General features: G+C 46.5%; 1 protein-coding gene across 3 annotated transcripts in view; it reads right to left on the reverse strand.

Annotated features, from left to right (window-relative positions):
* Positions 1–2,710: 2,710 nt before the first annotated feature.
* KCNE2 (potassium voltage-gated channel subfamily E regulatory subunit 2) overlaps positions 2,711–21,590 on the reverse strand; it is a 76,064-nt gene continuing 57,184 nt past the window's right edge. For 2 of the 3 annotated variants that reach the window (XM_042956181.1, XM_042956179.1), the window contains one exon: positions 2,711–3,404. In XM_042956181.1, the coding sequence (XP_042812115.1) occupies positions 3,024–3,404 (381 nt within the window). In that variant the 3' untranslated portion in view covers positions 2,711–3,023. Of the gene's footprint in view, positions 3,408–10,079; positions 10,141–21,590 lie in introns of those variants that run through there. The other variant, XM_042956182.1, reaches the window with a different exon arrangement.

Raw genomic sequence — 21,590 nt, forward strand, 5'->3', positions numbered from 1 at the left:
GTCACCAGCTGTCCTTTCAGTGATGATAATAAAATGCACTTTCTTCCAGAAATCTAAATTTCTTTCCCTCAATTTGGTTTCCTGTGTCCAAGATGAAGCCAGACACTAGTTAAAGCATGAAGGATAGACTTCCTTCAGGAACTGTTGCAACAGAGAAGAGGGTCCAGTATGAACCAAAGTCAAGTTGGATTTATGGAGTGGGAACTGGGGGGGGGGAGAGTGGGGGAGTGGGGTGGTGGGGTCAGTTGAGCAGAATCAGGGAAGTGGAAATTTACAAAAACCAGGGCATTAGTGGGTCTGATTTGACTTACCCGAAAGAGAAGAAGCTTCTGTCTTTATGACCAGAGAGAGTGGTGCACGTTCGAGCAAGGTACCCACCGGGTGGGAAGGGTTCCCTCCTTGAGTGTTGGCGTTTCAAAGAGACAAGGCCGTGCTGGCTGGTAAAAGATTTGTATCTCAAAGCAGGAGAGAAAAGATTTCTAATTCCACGTTTCCTAACTGCTCTCAGAGGGGATTCAGGGAGCTGATCTGCCAATCCCCAGATTTGGGCTGGAACCAACAGTGAATTTTCCCAGCAGCCTGTTGAATTTTCTCAGGCACACACTCTAAATGGAGCTGGGGTCCTCTTAGGGATGAGGCCTTGAGCTGTTAGTAGCTGTGGTAGTGTTTGTTCAAGTCTCCTAGTGTGAAGAGGGGGACGAAGTCACTTGTACCAAGTCTCTACAGTATTTACAGGCCAAGGCCGAGACCTGCTTGCTGGCTCGGAAGAGACTGACCAGAAGTTAGTGAAGGAGATGGTCTTTGTCACCTGGTAGAAACCTTGGGTCTCTGTCTGGATCCCGGCCCAAGGCCAGGGTTTGGTAGCCGGGGCCGCTTCTCTGGGCACACCGGGATGAACGTTCTGTGTGCGATAGCGTTTCTGGATTAATGATTTGAGGCAGGAGGCCACTCTGGTCACACGTGAGTATCAGTGGATTTTCATGATACTGTTGTAATGCTTATGTTAGCATAATTGCACATTTGTTACTAAGGAACAAATATCTCGTAGACACCTCCCTCTGGAGATATAATCCTTGTAGGCAACAGAAGACATCCTACAAGCCTTGAAGAAGGGATTCTTTTTTTGAATTTTGTCTTGGAACCCTGAGACTTTTTGCTTTTTAAGATTTGATTTACTTATCTCTCTATTTTATTTATTTATTTATTTATTTATTTATTTATTTATTTATTATTTTAAATGTTTATTTTTGAGAGAAAGAGAGAGAGAGCAGAGGAGGGGCAGAGAGACGGGGAGACGCAGAATCTGAAGCAGGTTCCAGGCTCTGAGCTGTCAGCACTGAGCCCAATGCGGGGCTCGAACTCATGGACCACGAGATCGTGACCTGAGCTGACGTGGGACGCTTTAACCAACTGAGCCACCCAGGCGCCCCTATTTGTTATTTTTTAAAGTTCATTTATTTTACCTTGAAAGAGAGAGAACGAGAGAGAGAGAGTGTGCATGAGCCGGGGAGGGGCAGAGAGAGGGAGACAGAGAATCCCAAGCAGGCTCCATACTGTCAGTGGGAAGCCCAACGTGGGGCTCGAACTCACGAACCTTGAGATCATGACCTGAGCCAAAATCAAGAGCTGGACGCTTAACCGACTGAGCCACCCAGGCGCCCCTAGAGTCCTGAGACTTGAGGCCCTACTGACAATTGCTGTGCCTTGGCTGAGAAGATGGGGAGATAGGGAAGAAGAGAGGGAAGCTGGGAGGTACGAAGCAATAACCCCATACACCCGTCTTGGCTTTGACTTCCTCCTCTCAGCTACTCTGAGAGAATACACCTTAACCCGAGTTAGGTCCCCATCCTGTCCCTGCTCTAGCTCTGCCCACTCTGTGTTGATCTCCTTTATAACCTGTCAAGTTGTCATCATGAGGTTTACGTACCTGACTCGCTCTAATGAGCGGGTCACTCCAGCTCAGGGAGTCTCAATCATCTCTACACTCCTGGGGTCTACACCAGTGGCCTGAGTGGATAGATAGGTGTTAAATATCGCTTGGCTTAATTAGTAGATGAAGTCACCTAATGTGTGGATTGCATCTCTAATGCAATGTCTAGATGGAGTGAAGTGTCTAGCTTTTTCAACAGACATCAGTAATTCGACACCTTCTGTACCGTTAGTCTTTTGAAACACAAATGAAAATCATTGTAAATGGAAGAAAATCAAGTGACTGAAAAGAATATGCTATTTACAAAGTGATGTTACAACTTTTCATTATCCTTTTCTATAATAACAAGAACTTTAAAGGGTTAGTTTTCCATAAAACTTTAAATGTTAATTTAAAAATATGTTTCTGTTGCACTGGGCACTTCGTAAAGATGCTACGTCTCTGTTGTGGGCGATTTGCCCTCGTGAAATGTTTGTTCTGTCGACAGACTTCCCAGTAAGCCAGATGCCGGGAAAACAATATACATAAAGTCACCTGGTGATTCTGTTCATTCATCACTTCAGACTTGACATTCATGAATGAATAAATAAACGCTCTGATGTCAAGCCAGTGAGCGGGTGACACATTTTTGAACCACAGCCTCTGCGCAATACATCTGGGTTATTTACAGAGCGAATTCATCACATACGAAATACTGTTTCACGAGGAAGACAGTTCAGTGACTTGTTGGTACCTGCCTCCCCCTCCTCCCCCGCGCCCTCGCCGCCAGCACACAGGCGCTGTCCTTCAAATTTGACTTTATTTCCACTCACTCGACAAAATGTGTCAAATTTGACATTGACTAAAGTGACATTTATGTTGCACAGAAAGTAAAAGGGATCTTCAGCATAAAACACGGCTCTGGTGAGCAAGTCTAAATCACACTGAGATTACCATTGTCGTCTTAGTTGAGTCGCCGCAGGGTCTCCGTGAAAGTTCTCAACGGAAAGCAAGGAGCTTAGTGTCGTCTAAGTGACAACTTGGATTTGCTCCACGGCACAGGCGTCTCTTCACACCCAGGCATCCTCTGTGGGCTTGACGCCTTTCCTCCTCATCAAGGAGCCAGGTGGAACCCTGCTGCCCCGAGGTTCTCGTGGATGGTGGTCTTTGATTCTTCTAGATTCAAAATTTGACTCTTGTACTTCTCTTGCCAATCTTCCACGATGTACTGGTGGTAGGGGTCGTTGGAGTGCTCTCGTCGCTTGGATTTCACCGTGCTCACCAGGATGGCGACAATGATGAAGGAGAACATGCCGATCATCACCATGAGGTACAAGATGACATAGTAGAAGTTCTCAGCATCAAGCTTGGCTTGCAGGGCCTCTTGCTCAGCTGTCGTGTTCCTGCGCCAGTTGTCCATATAAGTGATAAAAATCCTTCTGAAGGCATCTTCCAGCGTCTGTGTCAGATTGGACAGAGCCGGCATGTCTCCCTCCTGCTGCAATTTAAATAATGAAACGGATGACCAAGGTTAAGAACACTGATTCTTTCTGCATTTGCCTACTTTAAGGGATAAAGAGGGGTGAATACAAAGGGGGGGGGTAATATAATTTCTTCTTTACCTGGCTGGTGATTGATCGAGTGCATATTTTTTGAAAATTATTCTTTAAGCCTTGCATACGCAGTTTATGTATTTTTTGCATGCGTGACACCTTCCGACAGAAGTCTGATGGGAGGGCGCCTGGGTGGCTCAGTCGGTTAAGTGTCTAACTCTTAATTTCCGCTCGGGTCATGATCTCACGGTTCAGGAGTTCAAGCCCCGCGTCGGGGTCCGCGCTGGCAGTGCAGAACCTGCTTGAGATTCTGTCTGCCTCTCCCCTGTTCGTTTTGTATCTCTCTCTCTCTCTCTCTCTCTCTCTCTCAAAATAAACACTTTTTAAAAAGCTGGCTGGAGGACATAAAACCGTATATAGTACCCCAACTTACATATGTAAATAAGTATAAACATACAAATGAAAATGGAAAAAAGACTGGAAATGACGAGTTCAAAATGTTAACAGTGGGTAGTATACTTAACACCCCCCCCCACGCTTTATACTTTGTTCACGTTCCAAATTCTCGTCAAGCACCTCACCCTACTTTGTTTTTAAAAAGACCAGTCGCCTCACGATGCCTAGCATAATACGTCGTTCGTAACAGGCGTCCAACAGACATCAGCTGAATGAAGCAATGACTCACGTCTGACCCGTGTGTGCAGAGAATTATGGGGCAGAGGATTGCAAGGGGCATTGACCTTGCAGTCTCCTCCATCCCCTTTGTCTCCGCTGTGGGCTTTTTCCAAGTAGGCCCCAGGGCGGAGTGTGTCTGTCCACATTGGAAAGAAACATCTTAGGTAAGTGGCACAACGCGACGACCTGAGAGATCATTCGTATTCCCCAAGTCCGGCTCCCCTCTCCATCCTCACTGGCGCTGTCCAGCCACCAACACCTCTCACCTGGATGACACCATGCGGTGCAAACCGCCCCCCCCCCCCCCCCCCCGCCCCGAACAGTCTCCCGGGGCATATCTGTCCCTCCCTGCCCTGCACCGCAGCCACGGTGCTCTTTTTAAGAAGGAAGTGAGATCAGGAGCACCTGGGCGGTGGAGGGCGCTCAGTCGGTTAAGCGTCCAGCTCTTGATTTCTGCTTAGGTCGTGATCTCATGGTTCATGGGTTCAAGCCCCTGTCGGGCTCTTGCGCTGACAGCGTGGGGCCTGCTTGGGATTCTCTCTCCACCTCCCTCTCTGCCTCTCCTTCTCTAAGTAAATGAATAATGAAGAAACAAACGTTTAAAAAAAAAAAAGAAAAAACGAGAGCATATCCCCTTGCTTTTAATATGACTCAATACCTTCCTGTCCCACTTAACATAAAACCCCAGTTCCCTAGTGGGGTTTACCTGGCTTGGCCTGAGCTGGCCCCCAAGCACCTCCCCAGTCACTCCACCCTCGTGATGACTGGTCGTTCGTACCTCCAAGTCAATAAACGTTCTCCCGCGTCGGGGCATTTGCACATTCTCTTCCCCTCGACCTGGAATAACTTTTCCTTTCTCTTGCCTCTGCTACCTCCTTACCTTTTGGGCCCCAGCTTAACTGTCACTTCTGAGAAAACCCCCTGGCCCCGCTCTAAATCACCCCCTACCACCACCACTTTTCTCCAACGGCATCTTTTTACTTTTATTTTTTTTTCCAAAGCTTCCTTCACCATCTGTGCTGACTGTGTGTGTGCCGCTGGTGTTTGTGTGTGATGATTGGCTCACGGTGTCGCCTTTCCTGCTCAACTGCCATCTCCGTGACACAGGGCTCGTATCGCCTTTGCCTACCTTGGTGTAGCGAACGTCACCACAGAGCCTGACACATCGAAGGCACCCCGTGGATGCTCAGTGAATAAGTTAATGTGCCAGGCACAGGCGGGGCGTCGGCAGGGCCGAGATGGTGAGGGGGAGGTTTCTGCCTGTGGCAGCTCGGTGTGGCAGGAGCACTGCAGACAAACAGCCACGAGAAGCCCAAAGGCTGGCGAGCGGTATGGACAAGGTGAGAAGGGACTCGGAGAGCTGAACGTGGTTCGGGGATGGAGAATGCGGGGGTGGGGGGAGGGGAGCAGAAGTGGGCGGAATGTAGACAGGAGGCGAATTGGTGACTAGCCAGGACCTACCTACAGGTTCACCCAGGCAGTAAGAGCCCGAGCAGTGGGTTTGCCAAAGGCCCTTCCGGAAACAACGCCCACCGTCTTCAACATGTCTTTCCTTTCCTCTTATAAGGTGAGATGTTGCAGGCCTCCCTACCTGAGGGAGGGGCCCGAGTGGAGGTCCAGGTCTTTCTCTGATGCTTTCCCAACATTTCGCTCAGTGAGAGTTACTGACAACTCACTGTGAGAGAGTGCAGCGAGGCTGGTTTTAATCTTACCCAAGATGTCGCCACAGGCCCCCTGACCCTTACAGAGACAAGATCTGCTCCTCTGGTGGGAGGTTTATGTGTATTCATTTAGAGAGAGAGAGAGAGAGAGAGGTGGGGGGAGCAGCAGAGAGAGAGAGGGAGACACAGAATCCGAAGCAGGCTCCGGAATCGGAGCTGTCAGCACAGAGCCCGATGCGGGGTTCGAACGCACGGAGCCATGAGCTCATGACCTGAGCCGAAGTCGGACCGACTGAGGCCCCCAGGCGCCCCTCTGCCAACTTTTCTCGGCATCTTCATCCAATAAAGAAAACTGTGATTTTTCCAGCTTATATAGTCCCCCTACTGCACCTTCTAGAGAGAATTCAGTTTTCTTTTGCAAAGCCAAATTGAAGAATGGAGAGAAGATAGAGACAAGAAGAACCAGAAGAGCTACGTGTACCAAGTGAAGGGCTGGTGGAGGGGTGTGGAAGTCACCGAGATGAATGATGGGGGCAATTGGGTATCGGGGAGGGTGCTGAGCAAACCCAGGGCAGCAGACAACCAGCAGGGGGAAGGGGAACCCTCTTCCAGGCAGAGAAGTCAGTCCCCTGCAGGGTTCTTTCTAAGGTGCTATCAAGATTGGAATTATTACTGAGGTGCCTGGGTGGCTCAGTCAGTTGAGTGCCTCCCTTCAGCTGAGGTCACGATCTCACACTTCATGGGTTCGAGCCCCGCGTTGGGCTCTGTGCTGATGGCTCAGAACCTGGAGCCTGCTTCAGGTTCTGTGCCTCCCTCCCTCTCTCTTTCTGTCTCTCCCCCACTTATGCTCTCTCTCTCTCTCTCTCAAAAATAAATAAATAAACATTAAGAAAAAAAATTAAGATTGGAATTATTCCAGTTATTTTTGCTTTTTGGACAGCCCTTTTTTTGGAGGAACTCTAGTATGCTCTGAGCACCCAAGGCCTTGCCTCGTATCTGAGTTTCCCCCAGAGAGGTGGTAGCATTGCAAGTTCCCAAGTGCTCTGAGCTCCTCTGTCCACCCTGCCTCCCGTTTATCTCCTTTGTGGACTCTGCTGCTGTGCCTGGAAATTCCACCAGTGAACGCCTCTGAGTGGAGGACATAAAGGTCCTAGTCTTTTTCTTTCAATAAATATTCAAAAACAATTTTTGTTAATGTTTACCTATTTTTGAGAGAGAGAGCAAAACAGAGCATGAGTGGGGGGGGGAGGGGGGAGGAGAGAGAGGGACAGAGGATCTGAAGCAGGGTCCGGGCTCTGAGCTGTCGGCACACAGCCTCACGCAGGGCTTGAACCCACAAACTGTGAGATCGTGACCTGAGCTGAAGTCTGATGCTTAACCGACTGAGCCGCCCAGGCGCCCCGAGGTCTTAAATGGGAAATGCAGTAGGGTAGGGCATGCTCACTGTCAATATCGTTTTGCGAATGTTTTCATCAAAGCTATGGCACACCACCTATGAAAAATCTAGACCAGCCCCTGACTCATAAGAGGGCTCAATAGTTAGTCCCCTGTGTTTTCAGGGCTCTGAGAGAATGGGGACACAGGAGACCTATGTTTTGGTGCTTTCTTAGCAAAGCCATCCAGGACAGGGTGCCTCAAGGGAAGCCTCAAGATTCCACAGGTAAAATGGGAATGGGGCACCTTAAGTAAGTATTGAGGGGAAGGGGAAATGGAGCCCAAAGGACAGGGGAGAGGTCACTGAAGTAACCTTGGTCTTCTGAATGATCATCCCTGAATTGCCCTGCAGAGGAAGAAAGAAATACAATTTCTGTAAGACAGAGGAGCTGAGTATCTCCAGGCTCACCTGTAAAAATGGCGGTATGCTGGGGCACCTGGGTGGCTCAGTCAGTTAAGCGTCCGACTTCGGCTCAGGTCATGATCTCACAGTTTGTGAGTTCGAGCCCCGCGTCAGGCTCTGTGCTGACAGCTCGGAGCCTGGAGCCTGCTTCACTTGTGCTCTGTCTCTGTCTCTCAAAAATGAATAAATGTAAAAAAAGATGGCAGTATGCTCTTGTAGTTGAGAAAACCCCATCAGTGGCCGCCTCACCCGCAAGCTCTTCCCCAGATCTCTGAGTTGGAGATCCCTTTCTGTGCTTCTTCTGCAAACTGTCACGTGTCTGTCTGCTTGTTTGCCATTACCCATTTATTGTGTGCTCGTGCATGTGAGCACTGTCTATGACACTGAGATAATTGCCTCCATTTTGCAGGGATGCTTAGGTGATTTGGATCATAATTACATGACAGCTTGAGCTGCTGAAGGGGGCAAGGATCAGTCATTTTAGTCACCTTTGCTTTTTTTTTTTTTTTTTTAAAGTTTATTTATTTTGAGCAAAGGGTGCAAAGAGAGAGGGAGAGAGAGAATCCCAAGCAGGCTTCACGTGGACGTGGGGCTCGATCCCACGAACCCATGAGATCATGACCTGAGCTGAAACCAGGAGTTGGACGCCCAACTGACTGAGCCACCCAGGTGCCCCCATTCTGTTCATCTTTGAATCCCAGGGCCCTACATGGTGGTTGGTGCATCATAGATCTTTACTAAATGTTTGGTGAATGAATGAATGCTCCTCTCTAGTGTACTGTGGATTCCCACTAGAAACTGCTAGAAAGGGTGATTCTCAACTTACTTGCAGGAAAGGAAGGGATTTGACTTTATTCTTCTCCCCAAAAGTATACATGTGCACATACTCTACATTCAATCTCCAGGAACTCCCTAAAGCCCAACCGAGTACCTCTGCAGCAAAATATCTTTGAGTTGAGGGATGTCAGTGCTGGATTCCACTGGAGCTGTTTGGGTTTGAGGCGTGAGCACGGCAGCGTTCTCCAGCCTGCTGGAGCCAACACTACTGATTATTTGTATGGACAAAGTCTGCTGACATGGACAAAGGCTTGTGGCAGAGAACACATCAGGAGGTGCTTCTTGATAAGACTTAATCTTAGAGTGAAAAGGGCCCAGATAGATAAAGTGCCTGGTCCCCAGCCAGGCTGACAAAATTGGGTCCAAGGGGGATTCGCATTTTGAACACTGTTGGAGACATGGCTGAACAATCCATTGTCTCTTCCCTAACCGAGGGGAAAGCCAATCAGTAGGTGAAAGCAATTTTCTTGATGGACATGGAGCTAGAACGTTCAAATAGGTTTAAATTTATGATACCCAGAACAACTACCTAACTGATAGACATTGAGCGTATTTGGTATACATATTATCCCTCCTCTAAGTAGAATACGATAATAGGTATTTAGCAATGAGAGGACTGTTATTTATGTTCTGTTCGATCATATGAAAGAGCCATTTCTATAGGTGAAATCCGGTCAATATTGGCAATTTCATGTGGTTCAACCTAACATATGCGGACCTATATTTTCAGCCATTTTCAATAAGTAGTCCTTGCTCAAAAGCCAGGATGGGGCCCTAGAGATTATTTAGGCTGGCCTGCTCATTTGGCAGGTGCAGTAACTATAGCCCACAGAGCTTAGATCATCTGTCCAGGGTCACAGGGCTTGCATGTCGACCACTGTGCTGGCACTCGAAACCCAAATCACGCAGGCTAGCTAGCGCCCAGGACCCACTGTGCCCTAGCAGAGGTCGCACATTCCAACAATGCCCCATTTCAATCAGCTCTGACTGGGCAGCTCAGCTGGGTAAAAGAAATGAGACTAAGACCATGGTTTCTGCTCACACACACCCAATTAGTTGTGCCCTATCTTCAGGACACATAAGGACCCCCTAACTCCAGCTGCGCTTGTCAGAGGGGTGTGTAATTCACAACAAGGACAGTCTGGACACTGTGAGGAAAGTAACACCCCTTTGATCCCCAAACCTGAAGTTCTCGTCTCTTAAAAGTTCATCTTTTCTTAAAAGATGGTGGCTCATTAGCATCACGGGGGCCTGGAAAGGCAGGGAAGTCTTTCATTTTTATACCAAGAATAGAAAAAGATATGATTACTTGCATTTACCATGAACATTCCATAAAAACGCTTTCAAAATTCTCCTCCAATTATGAAGAAATGAGGGAGGAAAACAATACCAAGGAGAAGAAGAGTGAGGAGGAGGGTGAGAAAAAGAAGAAGAAGGAGGAGGAGAGGAAGAAGGAAGAGAAGAACAGAGAGACAGAGAACAAAGAAGGAAGGAAAGGCCATCTTATAACAGGAAAATAGCTCCTTTTATAAATTTCTTGAAAAAGGAAATAGATTGCTTTGTTACTTAATTTCTGAAACAATAAAGAATTTGCAATAGAAGCTTACCTAGGCAGTGCTTGAGCGGTAGGAAACCCCCTACTACAAAGCCAGGCGGCTCTGAACTTCCTGGCTGGTGTTGGCAAGTTCTCGGGGACCATGCATAAATCTCAGCCTGCCGGGCACTTTCAGCTCGTGGCTGACCAAGCCTTTGTTAGCTGCAATCTGCAATCTAGGCGTTTATGAACCCAAATGTTTAATCTAATCTCATGTGGAAAGTTAAATACCCACCGGCAGTTGGGAAGTGACCTTGGTGCCTGATGGGGTGTGCCTGCTTGGAATCTGCCATTGGGTAGGGGCAGTACATGTCTCTCCCTCGGGCCGCTGGATGACAGCTTCACCCAGGACACTGCCTGGGCACAGTGAGCCACCGTCCTCAGGAAAAGGCTTCGTGGTCCGCGCTGTTCCCCACAGGACTTGTGCCCAGGGAGAGCATCCCAGAGAGGTGACATAAACATGGTGAGCTTTGGGTGGGTATGGTTGGAGCGGAAGGCCAGTATGCTTCCAGACAAGCACCCCTATCCTGACCACCTCCTCATGAACCTAATTTTGTTTAAATACCCCTCTTGGAGACAGTTTTCAAGTGACTTTAGAGCAACATCGTTATCTTGTAGATTGGAAGCTGGCCACAATAAAGGTATAATACCAAGGACACAGAAGCAAGTCCAGTAAAGTATGTAAAGACTTCAAAAGAACTAAACACTCTCTACTTATCAAAAGATCCTTCTCTATCCTTGAAATTGGACAGAGTGGGGCTTGGCAAGAGCTAACACCTTCTGAGAGTTACCATGTGCCAGGCCCTTCTCAAATGCTTTAATTGTAGGAGTCTCATGCAATCATTGTCACAACCCAATGTAATGGTACGCTGAGATTTACAGCTAAGGAATCCAGGCACAGAGAGGCCAAGGTCATCTCAGGATGACACAGAAGCAGAGCCAGGATTAGAATCTAACCCTGAATGGTGGATGTGGTAGTGATACACCACTAAATCACTTGAAGGTCATGAGGTTGCCCATTCCTCTGTCACATAGCTGTGCAAAGTAAGATTAACTTTGTTTTACAACTGAATCTTCTCATCAAATGGTGCTCTGAGCAATGTGGCTTGAAAGGCACTGGGTGGCAAGAGGAAGATGGCTAGGATATAGAATTATCCACAAATTGTAGTAGTTAACATAGTAGGTGTGATCTAAAGAAATATAAAGATCTCTGTAACTGTTCACCAGCTTCTCACAACACCGTTTGTCTACCTAGACTGTCTTCAATGAACACGATTAGGCAACCTCAACTAGAAAAAAATGGTTTGATGGTTCTTTGGGGCTGAAAGTGTCTCCATAGAAACGGACGCCTTTCAAAATGGCTCCCAGGGAAATTCCACCAGAGCAACTGTGCCACCTGCTGGTGGCAACAAGGAACAGAGACCAATCTCTCGCTCACTCCTAAGCCAGCCTTGGCCACTTAACTTGTGTCTTGAATTCTCCTAGTGCAAAGGCGAGGGGAATCAAAACTGTGCAAGTCTACACTTCCATAGTTTGAGGCAGAACTGGAAGGCAAGACATCATAGAGGCTGAGAGCTTGGCTTTGGAGGCTGAGAAACGAAGTGAGAAAATTAGCGTTCCTGATCTCTGGATTCTTCATCTGTCAAATGGAGAGAATAAAAGTTCCTGCCTCACTGGGTTGTCCTAGAAATTAAATGGGATCATGAGCGTAAAGCGCCAAGGACAGAACCTGATACATAGTAAGATAGGAAATGTTTAATGTATTAGCTTTTACTGTTATTTTTAAGAGAAATAAGCAAGAGGACATGGCAGTGAGAAGCAGAGCTTAACTGCGCCGCACCAAGGAAAAGAACATTCTAGCACGATGTGAAGAATAGCTCCTTAGTGGTTTATTTTTAGATAGCTCTTACTCAGGGCCTGGTACACAATTCACACAACTGGAATGAGATGTGGTCCTGACAAAATGGATGCAGAAGCGGAGTGTAAATACGACCCAAGTATCAGCTGTAGGCTGAAGATGAAAATAGGAAGAGATGTTTCATGCCTCCCCCTGACAGGCTTCAGCCACTTTGGCTCCTGCAAAAGACTCTTAATAAATTCACTCTGTATTGTCCCCAACAGGAGAGTAAAACAGTATCTGCCAGAAAGCAAGGTACATAAAAGCAAATGTTCTCTTTGAGAGTCAAATTGCAACCCACACCTTTACAGAGCTCCTCTGCCTACATATGGCATATGTTTTTTAAAGCCCAGGGAGTTGAGGTTGCTTTTGGATTTAAAATTGGATGTCATTCAGTTGCACATCCAGCACTAACAAACCCCAAACTCCTTCAAAAGGTAAGAACAATGGAAGACTTGGTTCAGACTTGAGCCTGCTTTCCAAGCTACTAGTACTGTTTTTAGGGCACCACTATGATACAAACCAAAAGGCTTCCTTAAGTGGAACACAACTGCTAAAGACAAGTAATGGGGAATGCAGAAAGTTGGGTAATTGTCTTTGGAGAGTTTCAAATCAGTTAGTGCCCGTCTGCCTCAAGGCAATCCTGCTAGGAGATATCCTGTACAGGCTTTATCTACTGACCTCCTGTTATGGTAGGTAAGTCTAAGTCTATATCCTTTCCCCTTTTCCACACCCTCCCAGTACACCATAATTTAGGGATAAATCCAACTTCAGATTCTGAGCTTCTGTGGTAACAGAAATATTGTTCTCTGAGGACCCAAGTAATGAGCTATAATTAACTCTCTCCTATACAAGTTTTGGTTTTCAAGGAATAAATTATGATTTCATTGTTTTCATTTTTGCTATCTTTGAATCTCTTTCTATACCCCTCGATGGCTCAACATCATTACTCATTAGGGAAATTAATTTACAACCACAGTGAGATGGCTCTACACACCTACTAGAACGGCTAGCGTCCCTTTTTTTGTTTGTTTTTTGTTTCGATTTTTTATTTAGATTCTAGTTAGTTAACATGTAGTGAAATATTGGTTTCAGAAGTAGAATTTAGTGATTCATCACTTGCATACAAACACCCAGTGATCATCATACCAAGTGCCTTCCTTAAGACCCATCACTCATTTAACCCATCCTCCACCCCCTTCCCCCCCAGCAACCCTCAGTTTGTTCTCTGGAGTTAAGAGTCTTTAATGGTTTGCTTCCCTCTCTCTTTTTCTTTTTTTTCTTCCTATATGTTCATCTGTTTTTTTTCTTAAATTCCACGTGTGAGTGAAATCATATGGTGTTTGTCTTTCTCTGACTGACCTATTTCCCTTAGCATGATACTAAGCTCCATCCATGTGATTGCAAATGGCAAGATTTCATTCTTTTTGAAGACTGAGTAATATTCCATTCCATATATAAAACACAGCTTTATCCACTCATCAGTTGACAGACATTTGGGCTCTTTCCATAGTTTGGTTATTGTTGATAACATTGCTATAAACACTGGGGTGCATGTTCCCCCTTGGATCTGTATTTTTGTATCCTTTGGATAGTGCAATTGCTGGGTTGTAGGGTAGTTCTATTTTTAACTTTTTGAGGAAACTGCATACTGCTTTCCAGAGTGGCTGAACCAGTTTGCATTCCCACCAACGGTGTAAAAGTATTCCCCTTTCTCTGCATGTTCACCAACATCTGTTGTTTCCTGTGTTGTTAATTTAGAACGGCTAGAGTCCTTTTTAAAGAACCGACAACACCAAGTGTTGATGAGAATGTGGAGTAACTGGAACTTTCATACATTGCTGGTGGGTACATAAAATGGTCCAACCACTTGGAAATAGTTTGCCACTTTCTTAGGAAGTTACCACATGGGTTTAACAATCCCATTTCTATGTATTTATCCAAGATAAATGAAAAAAAGTATGTCCACACAAAGACAAGTGAATGTTCATAGCAGCTTTACTCATAATAGCTAAAAACTGGGAATAACTCAAATATCCCTCAATAGATAAATAGGTAAACAAATTGTGGTATATCTATACAACCGAAAATTGTTCAACAATAAAAAGGAACAAACCAGTGATGCGTGCAACAACATGGATAAATCTCGAAAACATTACCTGAACAAAGGAAGTCAGACACACAAAAAAGCTGTACTGTATGATTCCATTTCTAGAAATTCTAGAAAGGGAAAAAGTAATCTATAGTCATAGAAAGCAGATCAGTTGTTTCCTGGGGCCAGGTAAGAGGAAGACTGACTGCAAAAGATACAGAGAGAGCTTTATGGGGTAACTGAATTGTTCAATACGTTGATTTTGGTGGTAGTTACAGGGTATACACATTTGTCAAAATTCATTGAACTGTACCCTTAAGATGGGTACATGTAGAAGCCCCTGGGTGGTTCAGTGAGTTAAACATCTGACTCTTGACCATGACTCAGGTCATGATCTCAAGGCTCGCAAGTTCAAGTCCCGTGTTGGGCTCCGTGCTGAGCCCTCTTTTTGCCTCTCTCTGCCCCTCCCCCACTCACACTCTCTCTTGCTCTCAAGATAAACACAGAAACATTTTTTAAAATGTACATATAATTTTGTGTAAGCTATACCACAATAAAGTTGATTTCTTAAACATCCATGGTTATGTAGTTCACTTGTAAATTTATATCCCCTGACCAGTCCACTCCTCTGAACTTCAGACTCGAATATCCAAATGCTTGCTTGACATTTCCACGTGGATGTCTAATGGGAATCTCAACCTCAAGGTCCAAGCAGAACTTTTAATTCTTCCACCAAATCTGCTCCTCCCAATGCTCCATCAGTTTCTTAAGCCCAAATGATAAGAATTGGTGTTGATTCCTCTCTTCTCCTCACCTCCCTGTTGGGAAAGGTCATCGAAAAGGTATGACCACCAACTGACCTGTGAGCTGGACTGGGGCACTGGGGGGCTCCTTGTTCCCCACCCTGTCCTTGGAATGTGGGTTCTGCTCTCCTTTCCTGTGCCGAGGGGCTGCTCCAAAGACATGGCCTTGAGATAGTGATGGGGTATTGAGAACACCTGCACAGTACATGTATCTAGACCCAATTAAGGCCTCTTTATAAACTTTTAAGATCTGGCAAGTAGGTGCAGGGATCTACTCACCTTGATGCCACCTAAGGGAAGGCTCATATGTATGTTCCCTCTGGAACTTTAAAACTGCCACCTACCAACCTGGAGCTGCCTCTTTCTTTGTTCTCTCCTTGCCCTCTGAGTAGAGGGATTGGTTTCAGGTTATACCAGAGAAGCTCCAAGGAGAATTGTAAACCAACACTCCCACATCCAATCCATTAGCAAATACTGTTGGCTGCCTCCCATCAAAGAACACTCTTGAGCCTGGATGTATGAATTTGCCTACTCAGTGACACTGAACCCACCAGAACCTTAGCAACCCATCCCAACCTCTTTGAAAAAACATGCTGGGACTTTTGTGCTGTTAACTGGCATAAGGGCCAAATGCAAAGAAGAATCACCATCCATTTCCTAAGCCATCCAGACACCTGTTCTCAGCATCTTGCCCTTTTTTGTTGTACTTTCTCCCTGTTGCCCTGAGCCTACTTCTTCCCATTTCTGCACAGACAAGTTCTTTAAACTTGTTTCCTAGGCCGGGAAAGCAAAAACTCAGCTTTGTTTGTTTCTTCTCTAGTGGTTTTGTGTTTTAATTTGACACCTCAAAACACATCCCAAGTCAGCCTTGGCTCAGGGCTGAACAGTGTCATGTCTTGGCCACTGTCTTCAGCTTTCCACTCATTGTCCCCATTCATCCACTTCCCCAGGAGTGAGCAGGGTGATCTTTTAGAAACATAAATCAGAACATGCTATTCTCTGTATAAACCTCCCTACTGCTTTCCCATCATCTTCAGAATAAAGTCCAGAATGCCTGGTCCCCTCTCTGACCTCTTCTTCCTTTTGTAGTTTGATCCTGGCTTCCCTCTTCTTCTTATTTCTGCTGTAGCATCTGTATTAGTTTCACACTATGGGTATAGTAAATTACCACAAACTTAGTGACTTAAAACAACACAAATTTATTATCTTAAAGTTCTGGAAGTCAGAAGTCCAAAGTGAAGGTAGAGTGCTTCCTTCTGGAGACTCTGAAGGGAGAACTCGTTTCCTCTAGAGGCTGCCCTAATTCCGTGGCAGGGGTGGTGGCCCTTCCTCATATCATGCCAACCTCTGCTTCCACCATCACATCTTCTTCCCTCTGATTGACCCTCCTACCTTCCTCTTCTAAGGACTTCGTTATCGTATTTGGCCTACCCAGGCAATCCAGGATAATTTTCTCATCTCAGGACCACCAAGTCAATGACAACGGCAGAGTCCTTTTTACCACGTAAGGTAACATATTCACAGGTTCCGGGGATTAGGGTGTAGATGCCTTTGAGGGGGCATTACTCAGCCTGCCATAGCACCTTTGCATCTGCTGTTCTCTCTGCCTGGAATGTTCTTCCTGCAGATCTTAACACAGCTCACTTCTTCGCTTCAAATGACATCTTCTCAGACAGGTTTTCTCCTGCCGTCCCAATCTGTAATACTGACACCCACCCTAGTCACCACTCCCCCTGTTTTATTTTCCACGTAGCATTATTTATTGTCTGAGTTGTGCAAGGCTCCCGCATACTGTAGCATAGGTCGGGCAGTACAGAAAAGGAGGACACCACTCAGAGCGGGCATGGAGTCTGTGCACAGCCTGCATCCTTTGTTCATGGCATCTTTGAATTCTGAAGCCACCCTATTTTATTGCTGGCTGTTTACTTTTCTTGTCTCTCCTAGACCTTGAGCTCCATGACAGCACGCACTTGGTCTGTATTGCTTTTTTCTGAGTCTGGCTGAACAGAAGCTCTCAACGTTTCCCAAACTCCCGGAAAAGACGGCAATTCTAGATTCCGGCGCTGATGAAACAAACAACCCCATCGATTTACAAGGTACCAAGATCATGATTCCAATCAGAAAGATACCTGGAAGGGAAACTTTGCATCATTTCAAAAGCACTCACGATCCTTGAAGTTTCCAAATGGGACATAAAACAGGAAACTTCCTTTGATGGTTTTAGCACGAACATAAGGGGTTTTGTTAAAAGTTGGACCTGGCTGTGCTGAGACACCACTGGTGCTTTTGTGCAGCTGCTTACAGAGCAACTGATTTCTCTGTGCCCAGCTTCAGATTCTCAAAGAGGTGACAATGGTTCTGGAGCAGTGACTCAGTCTGACTGAGGACTTTCTCAAATGTTCCCCCTTCTTGAAGTCGAACACAAGCTTGACCATTTCCAACATTTATGGCTTCACCAAGAACTTCACTTCCCAACCGTGTTGGGGCTTCTTTTGTTTAGCAACGAAGGAGACAGGATGCTTGTGAGATGCTTCTTTGGAAAGAGCAAACTGGGCTTTGTTAAAGTGTATCCTTTTCAGATGGCGCCTTCACCCAAGGTGCTCCCCCAACTTTGCTGGCTTTGTGCGTCTGGGGGTGAGAATCTGGCCACCAAGAAACAGGGGGGCTACTTCGCAATGGAAAGCCAGAGGACCCCTCAGCTTCTTCGTGCTCTATTTTCCTTGACAGGATTGAACTTCAGCAAAGCATGCGGAGCCAAAGACACAGAGGCAGATGTCAGGGGCCCAATGGCAGGGCATTGTCTGCAATTTCTCTTCGGGGAAATGAAGGCAGCATGGAACGTTTGAGAGTTATATGTCACCCCAGAATCGCCCGTGGCATTTTTACCTAGGGCATTAATCTGGAGTGAAACGACACTTTATACCATTATACTACAGTTACTACACAAAGATGATTTTCAGTGAGGAAGAGAATCCAAGCAAACAAAGAAGAAGCCTCAGCATGAGGGTTTGTGGGAGTTAAAACTAGATGGAAAGGTGAGAGGGGAGGCCTGGAGTTCGAGGGACAGCCATGGGGGCTTCGCTCCCAGGAGCTGTGGAAGGCCCGTGGGCCCTTGTAGGGGAAAACAGACCGATGTGGAGAAAGAGACAGAGGAAGGGGTCTTCTTTTTGGTTTTGCCAAGAATCAGGCCTATGTTTGCTGAGAACCCAGGTCCTGTTTGTGGGCCCAACAAAATTCTTTCCAGATGGGTCATTGGCGACGTCTCTCCTCATTCCCAAGCCCTTCACGTGGGCACTGAGTTGAGTGCGTTTTCCCTGGAGCTTCTGTGTCTAATTCCAAGACAGAAGCCCGGGGCTGGAGAGTCCGCAGAACAAGAAGAGACCCTCCCCTCCCACGGCCCCCACCCCCCACCCGACACGCCCTTGGGAACAACCACCCCACAGACTCCCAGCTCTCCTGCCCTCCTGACACACTCAGGGTCGGCCTCAGTGGGGGGACATGTGTTAAACCCAAGCGCTGTTCCCTTAATAAGTCTCTTCCAAGAAATGTCTCCTTGCACATTTAGAACAAACCCACGATTCCTTGCCTGTCGGGGAAAACCATCCCCAGGGCTTTGGTGGGTTCCAAAGTGTGGTAGCTTCAAGAACTTGCTTCGCCTCAGACCTGTCAGGATGGCCACTATCAAAACATCCAAAGACACATGTTGGCCAAGATGTGGAAGGATTGGAACCCTTGCACACTGATGGTGGAAAGGCAGCCTGGTACAGTTGTTACACCTAACGGTCTTCAAAAAATTTAAAACTAGACTTGCCATATGATCCAGCAATCCCAGTTCTGGAGACTTACCCCAAAGGATTGAAATCAGGGTCTCAGAGAGATACCTGCTTCCCCACGTTCATTGCAGCACTATTTACAATAGCCAAGATGCAGAAACAGCCTAGGAGTCCATCAACAGATAGACGGATGAAGAAAATGTGCTCGACACACACACAATGGAATATTAGCCAGCCTTTAAGAAGAGGAAAATTCTTGGGGCGCCTGGGTGGCTCAGTCGGTTGGGCGGCCGACTTCGGCTCAGGTCATGATCTCGCGGTCCGTGAGTTCGAGCCCCGCGTCGGGCTCTGTGCTGACAGCTCAGAGCCTGGAGCCTGTTTCAGATTCTATGTCTCCCTCTCTCTGACCCTCCCCTGTTCATGCTCTGTCTCTCCCTGTCTCAAAAATAAATAAAACATTAAAAAAAAAAATTAAAAAAAAAAAAAAAAAGAAGAGGAAAATTCTCTGTTACGTGACAACACGAATCAACCTTGAGGACGTTACGCTGAGTGAAATAAGCCAGTCACAGAAAAACCAAACACTGCCTGTTTCCACTTCTATGAAATGCCTAAAAGAGTCAATTCAGAAAATCAGAGAGCGGAAAGGTGGTTGCCGGGCACCGGAGGGAGGTAGAAATGGGGAGTCACTACCCGACAGGCATGAAGTTTCAGCCGAGCAAAATGAAAAATGTCCAGGGATCTGCTGTCTCACATTGTACCTGGAGTCAACAATGCTGTATTGTGCACTTAAAGATCAGTGATAGGGTAGATCTCATGCAAAATGTTCTTCCCACAACAGAATAAAATTAAAAATGGAAGTTTCTGCTTCTGGTTAGCAACCTCAAGCAGAAAGCACAGCTTTACCACGCATCCAGGAAAGGGAGGGCTCAGGGGCACCTGCTGTCCAGCTCTGGAGAATTCCTGATGACCTTCTAACTTTTTTTTTTTTAACATTTTTATTTATTTTTGAGACAGAGAGAGAGACAGAGCATGAACGAGGCACAGAGAGGAGGCACAGAATCTGAAACAGGCTCCAGGCTCTGAGCCGTCAGCACAGAGCCCAGCGCGGGGCTCGAACTCCTGGACCGTGAGATCATGACCTGAGCCGAAGTCGGACACTTAACCGACTGAGCCACCCAGGCGCCCCCCTGACGACCGCTTTCTATTTTACGGTCTTTCAAGCTTGATAGACAGGGTGTTTATAATCGGTTCCCCTCTGCTAGGGCTAGAGAAACAAAATCTAAACCAGAGGCTGCGGTGTTCAAAACAGCCACACTGTGTCCCCACAGCACTATTCAAGCGTACGTGACTCATAAAGCCACTAAGTCCAAAGGTGTTCAGTTGTGTGCAGCTGATAAAAACAGCCTGGGTGGGAGGAGCCCTCTTCCCTGCCGGCCCTAACTGCCAAGAGCCCTTGGCAAGGCTCTGGGTTTATTTCTTTTTTGATTTTTATTTTATTTTATTTTATTTTTAATTTTTTTAACGTTTATTTATTATTTTTGAGACAGAGGGAGACAGAGCATGAACGGGGGAGGGGCAGAGAGAGAGGGAGACAGAATCGGAAGCAGGCTCCAGGCTCTGAGCCGTCAGCCCAGAGCCCGACGCGGGGCTCGAACTCACGGACCGCGAGATCGTGACCCGGGCTGAAGTCGGACGCTTAACCGACTGAGCCACCCAGGCGCCCCTTGATTTTTATTTTAGAGGGTGGTGGATACAACCATTCTTTTTTATTTGATTTGATTTAAATTCAAGTTCGTTAACACATAGTGTAATGATGGTGTCGGCAGTGGAATTTAGCGATTCCTCGCTTACATGCAACCAGTCTATGTATTTCTTTTTAATTTTTATTTCGAAATCAGGATAGACTCAGAGGAAGTTGCAAAAATGTTGAGTCCCACGTACCCTTCACCCAGCTTCCTCCAGTGGTGACATCGTGCATGACTATAATATATTATCAAAACCAGGAAACCTGGGGCGCCTGGGTGCCTCAGTCGATTGAGCGTCTGACTTCGGCTCGGGTGACGATCTCACGGTTTGTGAACTGGGGTCTCGCGTTGGTCTCTGTGCTGACAGCCCGGAGCCTGCCTGGGATTCTCTGTCTCCCTCTCTCTCTCTGCCCCTTCCCTGCCTGGGTTCTCTCTCTCTCTCAAAAATAAATATTAAAAAAAAAAAACCAACAAAACAAAACAGGAAACTGACACTGATATGGTGCTGTTATCTAGCCCACAGACTGAATTCAGATTTTCACTGTTTTTACCTGGACTCATCTGTGCGTGTGTATAATTTGGTGCAACTTCATCTGACCTCTAGATTCATGGAAGCAGCACCACAATGAGGGGGAGAACTGCCCCATCACCATCGAGGAACTAACTTTTACATGCCTCCCTTTACGTTCACCCCCCTACACCCCTACTCCTCACCTACTCACAGCCCTACTCCTATCCTTATTCCCTGGTTGCCTTCTTTATGAATCTGTCACTTCTAGAATGCTCTACACTGGGACTATACAGTTTATAACCTTTTGAGACTGGCTCTTTGCCCACTGAGCATGATGCCGTGAGATCCGTGCATGTGTATGTCAGTGTTAGCTGCTGAATAATACTCCAGTAAACAGATGTTCAACCACTCATCTGCTGAAGGGTATCTGAGTTGTTCTCAGTTTCTTGCAATTGTGAACAGAGCTGTTATGAACATCGACATACAGATTTGGGTGTGAATGTTACATGTTCATTTCTCTGGGGTAGGCATTCAAGAGTGCACTTGCTGGGTCAGGTCACAGATGTGTGTTTAGTTTGATAAGAAACTGCCAAATTAGTTTCCGGGGAGGCTGTGCCGTTTTACGTGCCGACCTGCAACGCGCGGAAATTCTAGGTGCTCCGTCTCCTCGCCAGCCAGCAAACCTCCGTGTTTTGGATTCACG

Source organism: Panthera leo, chromosome C2 (assembly GCF_018350215.1).
Source record: "Panthera leo isolate Ple1 chromosome C2, P.leo_Ple1_pat1.1, whole genome shotgun sequence".
Classification (NCBI taxonomy): Eukaryota; Metazoa; Chordata; class Mammalia; order Carnivora; family Felidae; genus Panthera; species Panthera leo.